This window comes from Mus caroli, chromosome 8, assembly GCF_900094665.2.
Source record: "Mus caroli chromosome 8, CAROLI_EIJ_v1.1, whole genome shotgun sequence".
Classification (NCBI taxonomy): domain Eukaryota; kingdom Metazoa; phylum Chordata; class Mammalia; order Rodentia; family Muridae; genus Mus; species Mus caroli.
Genome location: NC_034577.1, coordinates 116,954,137 through 116,968,302, shown reverse-complemented (window position 1 = coordinate 116,968,302; position 14,166 = coordinate 116,954,137). Strand labels below are relative to the sequence as shown.

Below are 14,166 nucleotides of genomic sequence, written 5' to 3'. Positions count from 1 at the left end.
AGAGGCAGGCGGATTTCTGAGTTCAAGGCCAGCCTGGTCTACAGAGTGAGTTCCAGGACAGCCAAGGCTACACAGAGAAACCCTGTCTCGAAAAACAAACAAACAAACAAACAACAAAAAACAAACAAACAAAAAAATCCCAAAACATTTCTTCCGGAAGGTGGGGATGAGGCTCGGTTGGTGGAATCCTTGCCAAGCATGCAATAAACAACAACAACAACAATCCCTTGCACTGTGTAAATCGCATGGGTTGCACATGGCTGGAATCCCAGCACTTGGGAAGTGGGTATAGGAAGATCAGAAGTTCAAGGTTATCCTTAGCCACATAGTTTGAGGATGGCCTGGGCAACATGACCTTTGCCTCTAAATAAAAACAAAATTTAGAAGTATAAACTGGGTCCAACTCTGTAAGCACCTTTGCCCTGCATTTTCCTGCCCCATGCGTGAACAGATGGAAGAGCGAATGACCTGCTCCTATTTTCAGACATTTAAAATGAATTCCCAGGAAATACTAAGGTGTTGAAATTGCCTAGAGCTGCTGGGTGCACATTGTCAGCTCACTCTGACCTGTTGGTTACCGAACATTCAGTTGTGTACCAGGTGGGCGGAGGCACCGAAGGACTCCAGGAGGCTCTGGATTTAGTGACTTAAGCGGCCTAAGGTGACAGGGGAGGTCAGGAAAAGTAATGAGAAGAGGGAAGGAAGAGGTGGTAAGGTCAGTGGTGGCACCATACAGCAAGGAGAGCCCGTCGCAGGCAAGGGATGGCTCTGACTGGGGCCAGAAGCTGCCTGGATTGCAGAGAGTACGAGATGGAGAAGGGGCAATGGGTGAGAAGTGTGTCTGAAACCTTTACCTTCGGAGAAAAAAATGAACGCTCACAACCCAGGCTTCGGTTTCCACAGCTCCTCCCTGAAGGAGAGTCAGGCCACAGGCCCAGGCTGGTGTGCTTTTTAACATTCTCAGTGATTCCATGGTGTGCTGTTTGAGCTCAAACTATTGCCATTTTGCAGACCTGAGTGGGATAGACTAGAGCGGTGCCTTGATAATGGCCCATTCCATAGATGGCTTATGGAGGAGAGTCCTGTCCTGCTTTGCCTTCTTCTACTGTGGTAAACACCAGGGCACTAAGTAAGTCATGAAGGAAAGGGTTTATTTCATCTTATGACTTTCAGGTCCCGCTCCTTCACAGAGGGGAATCAGGTCAGGAATTGAAGCAAAGGCCTTGGAGGAGTGCTGCTTACTGGCTTGTTCAGCTTGCTTTCTTAGAGTAATAGGACACCTACCCAGGAATGGCACAGCCCACCATGGGCTGCCCATTCTCCCACAACAGTCATCCATCTAGAGAATGTCCCCACAGACATAGCCACAGGCCACTCTACTGGAGACAATTCCTCAAGTGAGAGTCCCTCAAGAGTGTCCAATTGACAAGAGGGTCCTTCAGGATTGTCCAGTTGACAAGAGGGTCCCTCAGGATTGTCCAGTTGACAAGAGGGTTCCTCAGGGAGTGTCCCCTTGACAACTGAAGCCACAGTGACACCTGCAGGCAGAGGGTGGATGTTATTTCCTTCTTTCTGCAGCAAATATACCTAACCAAAGAAACTTAAGGAGGGAAGGTTTGCTTGGGTTCTCCGTGTGAAGGAGCACTTCATCTTATCAGGGAAGGTCTAACCTCCCAGGGGCTAGAGACAGCTGCTCTCATGGCATGCATGGTCAGAAAGCAGAGACAAATCAATGCCAGTTGATCGGCTTTCTCCGTTTCCTTCAGCCCAGGCCCCAGGCCGTGGAAGGGTGTTACCCATAATTAAAGAGGGTCTCTCACGTCAGTTAGCCTAATCTACATCATCCCCTCACAGCTATGCCCACAGGCTTGTGTCCCCAGCGATTCAAGTTGACAGTGAATATTAGTTATCGCGGATGGATATTCAGATAAACTAGAAAATACACGGGATTCCGTAACCGAGTGCTGAATCTGGTACGTGGGTGCTATTCAGTAAATGCTGGTTGAATGAACAGACAATTTGCCCGTTGTGCTGTAAAGTCCCAGAAGGAAGGGAGGGTCCCTGAAGGCTGGTGTGTGCAGGGGGTTGGGAGGAGAACCTAGGGAAGTAGAGGGCAGGTGGGAGAACATGCTGAGAAGCCTGCTTGGTGGGGAAACGTGTGCACTTTAATTTTTGATGCATTAGAATAAATGAGTGGGGATTATATTATGTAAATTATATTATGTAAATTGTAAAACACATCGATTGAGAATCTCATTTAAATAGCAATTTTTCCTTTAAAAGAAAAAAAAGTACTATTAACGATTCTGTAACAACTCCCAGACTCGTCGTTCTCTGTGAGCTCTACCTTGCACTGTGGTGAAGCTGGTCTCTTCGGCAGACTGACTGGTTTCTGCGTGTGACAGACATGGCTCAGAGGGATGCCGCCTTCTCTCATGCATCTTTCACGTCTGTCAGAGTGACTGAGAGTGCGGCAGTCAAATAGAAAAAACTGTAATGAGAGGCAGCAGCTTCCTGTCAGCCCAGCCCCTTCCTTCTCTGATGCCTCCTTTCCTAGAAAAATCGACTTCCTCTCGGATAGCCTGTTGATTCTTCTAAATAATGCTTGTGCGTTCATTCTGTGCCTCGGGTGCATCTGATTTGCCTATCTGTCCTCTTATGGAAGAGGCACTTCACTCCCCTGGTCCAGCTGGCCTCTCTGGTTGTTTGAGACCCTTATCTCCCTGTGTCAGGTACCACAGGTGCTGAGCAGCAGAGGTGACAGCTTACTGCTCCGTAGTCAGGATGAAAGCACCCTAAGGAGAGAGGCCCAGGGGAAAAGTAGACTTAGGGAGGAAAGGTTTTAGGGGCTCATGGTTCCAGGGTTTTCAGTCCTCCACAGCAGGGATGATTCTCGGAACAGTCCAGTTCATGCTGGCAGGAGAATGAGGCAGAAGCTATTCTCATCATGGAGGACTGGGACAAAGACGGCGAAGCTGGAACCAGGGATCTGGTGGCACCCCCCCAAAAGCCCATCCTAGGCTGGTGCTCCTCTACTTCAAACAAGGCCCCACCTCCTGAAGGAGCCACACTGTTCCCACACAGATGCAAATAATAAGGACATAATTCCGTTAGCACTAGGGCATGGACAGGAAATTTAAAAGAACAAATTTGTATCAAATGAATTCTAGGTTCAGTAAGGATTTGAAGTGCTGTCAAAATGAAGGAAGGGAGGGACAGGGGAAGGAAGGAAAAGGAAAAATGTGGCTGTTGTCTTAGGGTTTCTGTCGCTGTGATGAAGTACCATGGCCAACAGCAGCTGTGGGAGGAAAAGGTTTATCTCACTCTGGGTTTCACTTAACAGTTCACTATCAAAAGCAGTGAGGGCCGGAACTCAAGCAGGGCGGGAATCTGGAGGCAGGAGCTGATGCAGAGGCCATGGAGGGTGCTGCTTACTGGCTTGCTCCTCACGGCTTGCTCAGCCTGCTTTCTTACACCAGGCAGAACCCAGGGGCAGCACTGCCCACCATAGGTTGGGCCCTTCCCCCATCAATTACTGATTGAGAGAATGGCCTACAGGTGTGGGTACAGATCTCATGGAGGCATTCTCTTAACTGAGGTCCTTTAGCTTGTTTCAAGTTGACATAAAAACCAGCCAGCACAGTACTCCCAAAACAGTACTGGCTGGAGGAGAGGGAGAGGGGAAAAAAAGAATTTTCTAATCCTTACACTAAGATGAAGAGCCACCCAAGGGATGAAGGATATTTTTCATTTCTCAAAAGCTGTGAACCTAGGGCTGGAGAGGCGCTCAGCAGCTAAGAGTGCACACTGCTCTTGCTGAGGACCTGTGCCAGTGGCTCACAACTTCCTGCAAGTTCTGCTCCAGGGGATCTGATATCTTTTCTGGCCTCTGAATATACCTCATATGCTTCTGTGTGTGTGTGTGTGTACATATAATATATACATGGTATATAATTGTATATATATAATTGTATGTATATAATTGTATGTATATATGCATGTGTGTATACATATATGTGTGTACATTATATGTATGTATGTATTTATATGTATATATGTCTTAGCCAGGGTTTCTATTCCTGCACAAACATCATGACCAAGAAGCAAGTTGGGGAGGAAAGGGTTTATTCAGCGCTCTAGATAGATAGATAGATAGATAGATAGATAGATAGATAGATAGATATAGATAGAGAGAGAGAGATTGAGAGAGTACTTAAACATCTCATTGCCTCCTATTCTTTCTCTGTGTTTTATATGTTTTTGCCATGGTGTCATACCTGCTCCATCAAAAATACAACGTACCCAGCAGGTGCCAAAGACAGTCCAGAGTGCTCTTCCAAAGTAGCAAAGATAGCACACCACAGGGCTAAAGAACATGTTTTAGCCAGGATTCCATTCTAACCGCACCGGACAGGCGGTCCCCCTGGAGGTGTACCCCGACCTCCACTCTGATCTGCCAGGTTGCCGCCTTAGTCGCGTGCCTAACTAGTCATCGAACTGGCCGTGTGTCCTCCCTATCACTGGGCGGCCATCACAGGGGAGGGACAAAGTGCCGTGTGGTACAGCTATGGCTGTTCTCAGTCAAGAAAGGAATGTAGAGTCATAATTCAGATGCGAGGGGACCAGAAGCATCCACTGAAGAGGAAACATTTAACAGACCTGACCTGAGACTGAACAGGTCAGTCAGCCTCAAAGGAGAAAAGGAGACCTCCAGGCATGGGATGAGGCACAGGAAGCCCTGAACCAGAATGAACCAGAATGAGGTTATGGAGAAAGTCAAGGTCATGAACTTTGAGATTGTCCTAAGCAGGGTCCAAGAGCCAAGAAGCCCTGTGATATCTTATCTTCTACTTTGGAAGCGCAGCCTATTTATAGAGAATGGAGAAAGGGTGGCATGTGTGTCACCCGGAAGGACTTTACAGCCTTAGTTCCAGCCCAGAAGGTCAAAGAGCAGGAGGAGCTGCAGATAACAGATAGTCCATGCCAGGCGCTAACTCCTGACCAGTAGGGTTTCCCCACCACAGATGCCTCAGGCGTGACCTCCCTCAGAGCCCAGAGCAGAAAGCCTCAATCTTTCCAACCTCTGCTGGATCCTGGTCAGAGCAGGAGATTGGTTTACAAAGCTTGGCAGCATCCTGAGGATTCCTGATTAATTTTTAATTATTGGGAAGACCATTGTAGTCTCACAGGGCACCTAACAAAAACACAACCTGAAAACCCTTTAAGAAAATTTAAAGCCTTGAACTGCAGCGAGCAACCATAAACTTGTAAATGGCATCATTATTTTGCATTCTGTTGCTCGCGGGGCCTCATATTCCGAGGGAAAGAGAAAGAACAATTCTCCGGTAATGTGTTTTTATGGTCTCTTTGCATATTGAGGATGTTCCAAAGAGGCCGTTATAAAATATGATCACACCGCTTTTATTTTTAACTGTGCCGTGTATGGCTGCAGAGACAGTATGGGGACCGAGGACGCTCGTTTATCGTGTCATCTCGTTTGCTAGCTTAGCTTTTTATTAGCTTTCTCTGGTTGCCTCACAAGAAAGGATCAAGTTAAAACTTCAGAATTCTGGACTCGGGCTTTTGTTTAATCATCCTTCCCTATTGCCGGTCAACTTCGACGTGCCCCTGTCTGCCCACAACATAAATATGCACGGTGCAATCCATGGGTCCAGAGCTTGAAGCATCGCCATCAGAATACATTACTGAGGTTGGCAGGATCCCGAGACAGGCAGGAATTAAAATGAAATTAATTTTCCATCAGAAGGTAAGTAAACAGACCCTGACCTCACAGCTTCGAGCTGGGAGATCTCAGGCCCACTATGACTCTGCTGTTCCATAACAATCTCCCCCTCCCCCTCCCCCTCCCCCTGGGAGATCTCAGACCCACTCCGACTCTGCTGTTCCATAACAATCTCCCCCTCCCCCTCCCCCTCCCCCCTCCCTTCTCTCCATCCCTCTTCCTCCTTGTCTTTCCCTCCCTCCTGCCTCACTGCACATCTGTGTGTGTGTGTCTAGGGTTCTATAAAATAATAGCAAGCATTTTGCATAAACACAGTTGTCAGAGATCCTTGGTGGCTCTGGCCTTTAATCCCAGTGCTCTGGAGATGTGGCGAGACTGAGCTCTGTGAGTTCAAGGTCACCCTGATCTACACAGTAAGATCTGGGCCAGCCAGGGCTACCACATAAGAAGACCCTGTTTCACAAACAAACAAAACAATAAAAAATAAACCACCAACTCTCACCTTAAAGAGAAGAGATCTTATTCTGGAGCCAAACATGAGGAAGGGCCGTGGCCCAACAGACTTGGGTTACCCCTAAATGCATACGCAAATGTAAGGTAGCCAGCGGGTTAAGGTGAGGTAGGTGGATCACCTCAGCTGTAGGTCTCAGATGCTATCTATTGATTTTGAATTTGGTTCTTCAGGTTAATTTTTCCCCTGCGTAAGTGAGACACGAACTCCTTCACAGCTGTCACCATGCCTGATGACAGCATGTCATGAGGTCCAGGCATCGGCCATTCTTAGCCCTGTCTATGTGGCCTGGCCTTTTGGGGGGTGAGCTTCATAAAGCCCCTTCTTGCAAAGTCAGGCAGAGGAAGGCCTCCTGGCGGTTGCTTTTCTCCCCTCTGTGACTTAGCAAAAAACAATGTAAAGAGGAAACAGAGGATTGTGGTCCACTGTGGTGAGGAGGGTGGGGAGGCCGAAGCAGCTCGGGCACTCTCTGGGTGCAGGAGCTACCATCAGGGTCACTATATTGCTGCTGCTTAAGAAAGGAGCTCTGGTCAAGCCCAGTAGTGGGCATCTCCTTCAAGACCCAAGCTACAGTGACAACTTCTGGTTAACTACCACACTCCTAAAGGTTCTGCAACCTCCCAGAACAGCACCGCCAGATGGGGACCAAGTGTGTAAACACATGAGCCTGTGGGGACGTTTCACATCCAAACCATAATAAATGTTAACCCTGAGTCTCCCTGAAACTCTAACATCACAAACACATGGCTCAGAACAGCAATGAGGACCGTGGTTTCACCCCCACACACAGACACATGCATAGATACATAGACACAGGGATAACACAGAAACACAGCTACACATACAGACACATAAACACACACATGCAAACATGTACAGATAAAGATACAGACATGTAAATAGGCACATAGACAGACAGAGCTACATAGACATAGGTGCACATGTGTGCATGTATGCGTGTTCGTACACATACACACACACACATTCACACATAACTTGGATGGTTGGGGCTCACTGAATAAGTCATTTCACTCTTACATATTTGGCAAGGCTCTGGTGGCAAGTTCAGAGCCATATCTGGCTACGTTCTCATTGACCTTTCTTGCTTTCTGTTTCTTCAGTGAGTAGCTGAAGGGCTCGAGCACCCGCTTTTCTTATCATGGCCTACAGCCAGGAGTCTCATCCTACTTGGGAGGACTCCCACCTCCCCACTCCCCCTCTCAAAGCACTCTTGTTGCCACACAGTGGAAAATACCATTTTCTAAAAGCAAATATGACAAGTTTTTGAAAATGTGCCACGCACACCCTTCCCTGGCCAGATGGTTCCCGACTCTCTCCAGCTTTGGCGCTCCTCAGTTTCCTATGACGACTGTGGTGACACAGCTTGGATGTCTCTCCCTTTAAGGTTGTCGTGTTTCTCTGAACTGGTGATGAATGTTGATAGAACTCTGCAATGTGTTCTCTGAAGCAGGTTGAGTGGATCATTTTTGATATGATGGCCTCAGTCTGACACTGCTAATTTCTTATAGATGGAAAAATGTGAGGGGGGGGGGAATTATACAGAAAGAAACTTAAACAGCTGATCTTTCGAGAGATTAAAACAGGAAAGGAGAAGAAAGGAAATGGAAGGGCAAAGGAGGGAAGGGGAGGGCAGAGAAGGGAGGGAAGGGAGGACAGAGGAGGGAAGGGAAGGGAAGAGGAAGTGGAGGGGAGAGGAAGGAAGGGGAGAGCAAAGGAGAGGAGAGGAGGGCAGAGGAAGGAAAGGGAGGGCAGGGGAGAGGAGGGGAGAGGAGAAGAAGAGAGTGGAGGGCAGAGAAGGAGAAGACAGAGAAAGGGAGGGGAGAGGAGGACTAGGGAGGGGAGGGCAGGGGAGGAGAGAGGAGGGGAGGGTACTTTCATTCCTCTGTGTCCATCATCCTTTATGAACTGGGTTTTCCTTGATTTCCCCTGTCTTAGTGGAGACTGGCATATCTTTTGTTTTCCTTTGTTATTCTTTACCACCCCCAGATAAAGATCATTATCTTTATCCAATAAAAAAAATATATATGTAGAGGCTTGGCATTTATACATCTTACTTGGAGAGAATTTACTATGACCAAGAGAGTAAAATATTGTGAGAACAAATAGAAGCGGGAGGGGGTGACAGGATGAGCTATGACTGTGTTTCACCGTCCATAAATCATATCCGAGGAAGTCAGCTGTCTTGAAAACACGGGTGCTGACCCGTGCGCTGTCCTCTGTGGACTGGGCAGACTCTGAGCTGAGGGATGCAGCCAGCAGGGAGACCTGGAGCCCACAGCCTTGCTGCAAGGCAGATCTGGAGCACCATAGCCAGCTGCAAGGGAAGAACACTTGCTCCTTGTCTGTGAGAGCCTCTACTCAGAGCTGGTTTTGTCTTTCTTTCAGATATCGCTCACTTAATGTGGTTTGAGAGACTCTACGTGTGGCTCCAGTGTTTCGAAAAGTATCTCTTGTACCCAGCCATAGTCCTGAACGCCCTCACTCTTGATGCCTTCTCCATAAGCAACTACAGGAGACTCGGCACCCAGTAAGTGGATGACGGCTTATTCTCACACTGATTTGGACCACAGTGTTTTCAGAACCCATTGGGATTTCTCTGAGCACAGCCCACAGAAACCAATGTCACACCCTGTGAATACTGAGAGGAGCCTGGGTGGTTTTGCTCTCAAATCCATTCAGAGTAGACACTAAGTGTTCCTTAGACAGGAATGCAAACCAAATTTGATCTGCCCACATTGGTGCCACGGGTAAACATCAGGGGGTCGGAACATCTCCCTGCAGAAGAGCAGTTGATGGCGCTCCTCAGGTGACAGGGGCTCAGCGTGAAGTGGAAATCCCAGGGTCTTCACAGCTGTGCTTCAGGCTTCACAAATTGCTCCAGCTCATTTTCATTTAGCAAATCCCATGCATGCTTTGGGGGAGGGGGAAGACACCCCAGCCATCACTTTCTGCATCTAGGTGCCTCACCATGTAAAAGGTGGGGCACCAGAGACATCCCGCCATCAAGTTGCCTGTGTTTTTGCAAAGCATGAGCCATGTAATGCTAAGCCATTAGTTTCATAGATGAAAATTAGTTCTGAATCTACAAGTGAAAATCGGTGAGAGAGAGAAGTTAGGGGATTGGCTTTAGAGGAGGCCAGAAGGTCACTAGAACAGCAAACATAGGAAACATTGGAGGTAAGATGTGGAGATGAAACAGCTTTATAAAAACTCTGAGCTGGGCAGTGGTGGCACACACCTTTGATCCCAGTACTTGGGAGGCAGAGAAAGGAGGATTTCTGAGTTTGAGCAGGGCCAGCCTGGTCTGCAGAGTGAGTTCCAGGATATCCATGGCTATACAGAGAAATCCTGTCTCAAAAAAAACAAACAACCCATAACCAAACCATAGCAACAACAACAACAACAAACCCTCCACGTTTCTCTGTGCTTGGAGCATAATGTTGGCTGTTAGCATGCTCTTGCTTCAGATGGTCTCTGGTCATGACAAGGTGCAGATGGAGCAGACCCTAGCTGGGATAGCACACTGTCTGTTTTGTAAGTGACCTCAGATATGCCCTGAAGGTGCTCTGTGGCTGAAGAGGAGAACAGGACTCTCTGCCACAGTGTTTGGTGGAGAGTGCCCTCATCTCCTTTCTGTGGCTGTGATAAAACGTTCAGAGCAAGCGTCTTAGAAGAGGAAAGGACTTATTATGCTCACACTTCCAGGTCTATTGCTGAGGGAAGTCGGGGCAGGAGCTTTAGTTACCACTCCAGGTGGCGGTGGGAAACCAGAGCAGAACCTGAAGATGAGGCGGAGTAAAGTCTTATGCAAGAGACAGCTTTATAGGACACATCAGACAGTTTATACTCCGCAGGTTAAGTCGAGTCACCTGAATAAAGTATAATACAGTCACAAAGACAGGCTCCACATGGCAGAAAGATGTTATTCCATACAGACATGTGAGTAACAACGGCTGGAGTAAATTCACTCCTATCCGATATACCTGAGAGGGGCACAAAACACATTCTGAGAACAAAGTCCATGTTTTTTGAAGAAACAGAGGTCGCAAGACTCTTGTCTTGTTTTCTCGGAGTTTTCTCACAAGCACTCAGAATTCCCCTCCTGTGACTCTGTTCTTAGACTGTTTCCTCCAGAGCTTGAAGCAGAGACCATTGGAGGAACACTGCTCGCTGGCTCTCTCCCAGGTCCTTGCTTAACTAGATCCCTTATAGGGCCCTGGACTACCTGCCTGGCACTGTCCATGGTGGGCTTGGCCCTCCTTCCCAATTAACAATGAAGATAATCCCCTTCAGACATGCCCACAGGCCAACACCTCAACTGAGACTCTCTCTTCTCAGATGACTCTAGGCTGGGTCAGTTGACAGTTAAACCTAACCAGGACAGATATCCCATGTCTTCATTGGCAAAGAAGATGGGTCGAGGAGTCTGAGTTCTCAGACCAAGTCTCTGTTGGAGCTTTTACCCTGACCCTCAGATGTTCACCCTTTTCTCTGAGGCCCCGCCCCCTTGTTATGCCCCGACTCAGGAAACCCAGGAGAGCTCAAGAGCTGCAGAGTCTGATGTAATTGTGCATAAAAGTATTTTCATTTTCCAGTCAGACTCAGATCTCAAACCTTCCCATAGCACAGGACAGGAGTGTGACCAGGAGCTTAGAAGGCTTGGCACTTATACACAACATAGTTAGAGATTCTTTGAATGCTTAGGGTGATGAGGGGAGGCGGGTGAAGCAAGTCGTAGTTCAGACACACGATACCATTTGGTAGGGAGGAATTGTGTGGCTGCAAGGGTAGAGGGTTCTTCTGACCTAAGGATTATCTTTGTGGGGCTATCAGGAACTAGTTTTATGGATGGCCATAACTGTCTGTGACCTCTGATCACCTCCCTTCCATGATTCAAACATGGGACCCTAATCTCCTTTTTCCAAGGACTGGCACCAACTGCACCTGGGAAGTAACCAGCTGGTTATCAGGGAGAGTGCTAGTCTTGGTGCCACAGGGGTGAGGGAGGCTGTCATCCATCTTACTCAGACTGGTACCTATGGCTCCTTGAGTTCTCTAGGGGCAGCCAGGGAGGGGGAAGAAGCCCTGAGTTTGCTGCAGTGGAGAGCAGGGGTTGGGGAAAGCAGAACTTCTTCAGGGAAGTGCAGAGGCAAGCTGCCTGTACACTTCACCCTGTCTGCAGATGTGGACAGTGCAGGACCTCCTCTTTGGCCTTCTGGGACTACACATGGCATTTGCATTGTCTGACCTCAGGGGACCCTAGTGATTATGTAACATCACATAACATTGTCCCGGCCTCTTGTTTTTCACAGCTGGGACATTTTTCTGATGATCACTGCGGGCATGAAGCTGCTGAGGACGTCATTCTGTAACCCCGTTCACCAGTTTGCCAACTTGGGTTTCACGGTCATCTTTTTCCACTTTGACTACAAGGACATCTCTGAGAGCTTCCTCCTGGATTTCTTCATGGTGTCCATTGTCTTCACCAAGGCAAGTTTCTTCCACTTTCAGTGATGGAGAGGGTGTGTCTCATGTTGCCTGACTTTTCCTGGGGAAATTTAGAAAAAAAAAATTCCTTCTCACCAAAAAGGAAAGAAGATACAGACAAACCAAAGTCAGGATCCCACTGAAGGTCAGCTTGATGGACCAAAGAACTTATTGGGGTCATTTTCAGGAACATGGGAGATACACAGACAGTTACCCCACTGGAAATATAGCATGTTTCACTCACAGACAGCTGTAGCCCTGTGGGGTCCACATCTCTCACCAGATTTTTTCCTACTTTATAATCCAACACTTGGCATGTCCACATGCCACTGAGAAGTGGTAGCTAGAACCTCAGGGGAGAATCTAGTGACCCTCATCCTTATAGAGGTGCCAAGACTCAGCTTCTTTCCATGAACCTCCTAATTCTGGAGCCTCTGCTGTCACTGAGGCTGTATTCACTAATGGCATCTCACCATTCTAAGCCTTAGCTACTGTCCATGTTTCCCCTAAGTCTTAAAAACCAGTACCACATGGGAGGTAACTCTACTTGCCAAGTTTGGCTACCAACTTGATAGTCATCCCTGGCCTTTTATAGTCACAGCTTCTGTATGCTGATCCTGAGAAAACACTCCCCAGATTTTACCTCAATAATAACTGGCTCTGAGTCACCACAGCTGATTTTTTCATACCCAGCTAAACAGCATCCATTGTCCTAATAAAGCAAAGGCTTTACCTCATTGGTGCTGGTCTCTTTTTAATTGTGGCAATTCTTCAGCCGCAGATAACCAGACACCATAGATTTTTATTCAAAATATCATATTAATGGTGCTGATACAGTTGTTGAGAAACTCTCAAATTCTTTTGACATTTTACACGCCAGGCCTCTATTGTCTGCATTTCCCTAAGAATTATCTTCCAAGTTCCCACAACAAAAGGACATCTCAACATTCAATATCTTTCCAGACCAAAGCTCTGCAGTCATCTACCTTCCTCCTACATGTCCTAGACATAAAAGGCATATGGTGGGATTCATCACAACCAATCCCCACTCCTGATACCAATTTGTATTCTAGTTTCTCAATTACTGTGATAAAACACTGATCAAAAGCAACCTGAAGAGGAAGGGTTTATTTCATTTACCTCTTATAATCCATCATCAAAGGAAGCCAAAGGCAGAAACTGAAGCAGCAATTACAAAGGAGTGCTGCCTACTGAGTCTCTCCAATCCAGGTCTCTCTGCTGAGGGATGGCACAGTCCACAGTGGACTGGACCCTGCTCTGTCAGTCATTAATCAAAAAGATTGCCTATAGACATTCCTACAGGCCAATCTGATAAAGACAGTTTGTCACCTGAGACACCCTTTTCCCAGGTATGTGTAGGTTTGTGTCAAGTTGACAAAAACTGACCAGCACAGCCTTGTGCGCATGGTCTTCCTGTATCCCCCTCCTGAGTGTTGGTATTATAGGTGTGCACAGCCGTGTACACTTTGTATAATATTGGGACTGGAACCCAGAGCTTCATGACTGCTAGACAACCACTCTCTCAAGTGAGCCACCTCCTATGAGCCTTGTGAACTATGGGTTAAAATTTTAGAATGACCCAAAGTAGGAACTTTCCTATTTTCCACAACTGAAGGAGTGTTTGGGACTATCGTTTGAGTGATCAGCTTTAGGCTAGGATAATAGCTAAGGAGTGAGCGGGAGGTGGGGGGTGGGGTGGGGGGAGGATGAGGAAGGAGGAGGGAGAGGGAGGGAGGCAGAGACAATGGGCAGAGAAACTGGCATCCTGTGGAGAATGAGATGGAGTCCTGGCCTATCCTACTACTCCCCAAGCTCACTCCTTGTCTGTAGAGAGAAATGTCACAGAGTTGCTACAGTGAGGAGCAAGATTCCGTCCCCAGACATAGTTTTAAAGAAACAGGCAGTAGTCCTGACAAAGAGAAGTTGCGTCCCCCAGAAAGGTTCTGCCTGCAAGTCCAAGTATGTGTGCGGGGTGTCTCTCATGCTCATGTATGTAACAATTCTTAAAAGTAGTAATAATGGTTCTCTTAATGTATGTCCTAGAGGCTTGCTAGAAACTTCCAGGGCTGGGTTTGCAGGCAGCAATGCTTTCAGGAGTCACTCATTGCACGGATGTATTGGCAGATGATATAATCTTAGCTGTGGGAGAGCAGAGATGAATGAATCTCATTGGCAGATCAGCTTAGCTGAACTGGTGAGCTCTTGGCCTTGTGAGAGAACTTGCTTCAAAATATAACGGTGGGAGCAATTTCAGAAGACTCCTAACTTTCATCTCTGGCCTTTGACCACACAGATGTCTGCTTGCCAACACCATACACACACACTCACTCTCTCTCTCACACACACACACACACACTCACATACAGACACACTCACACACACA

General features: G+C 47.5%; 1 protein-coding gene across 1 annotated transcript in view; it reads left to right on the top strand.

Moving 5' to 3' along the window:
* Positions 1–14,166, top strand: part of Pcnx2 (pecanex 2) — a 145,949-nt gene that overhangs the window by 71,940 nt on the left and 59,843 nt on the right. Inside the window, exons 20-21 of the mRNA XM_021170316.1 lie at positions 8,661–8,802; positions 11,588–11,765. Of these exons, the coding sequence (XP_021025975.1) occupies positions 8,661–8,802; positions 11,588–11,765 (320 nt within the window). The remainder of the gene's footprint in view (positions 1–8,660; positions 8,803–11,587; positions 11,766–14,166) is intronic.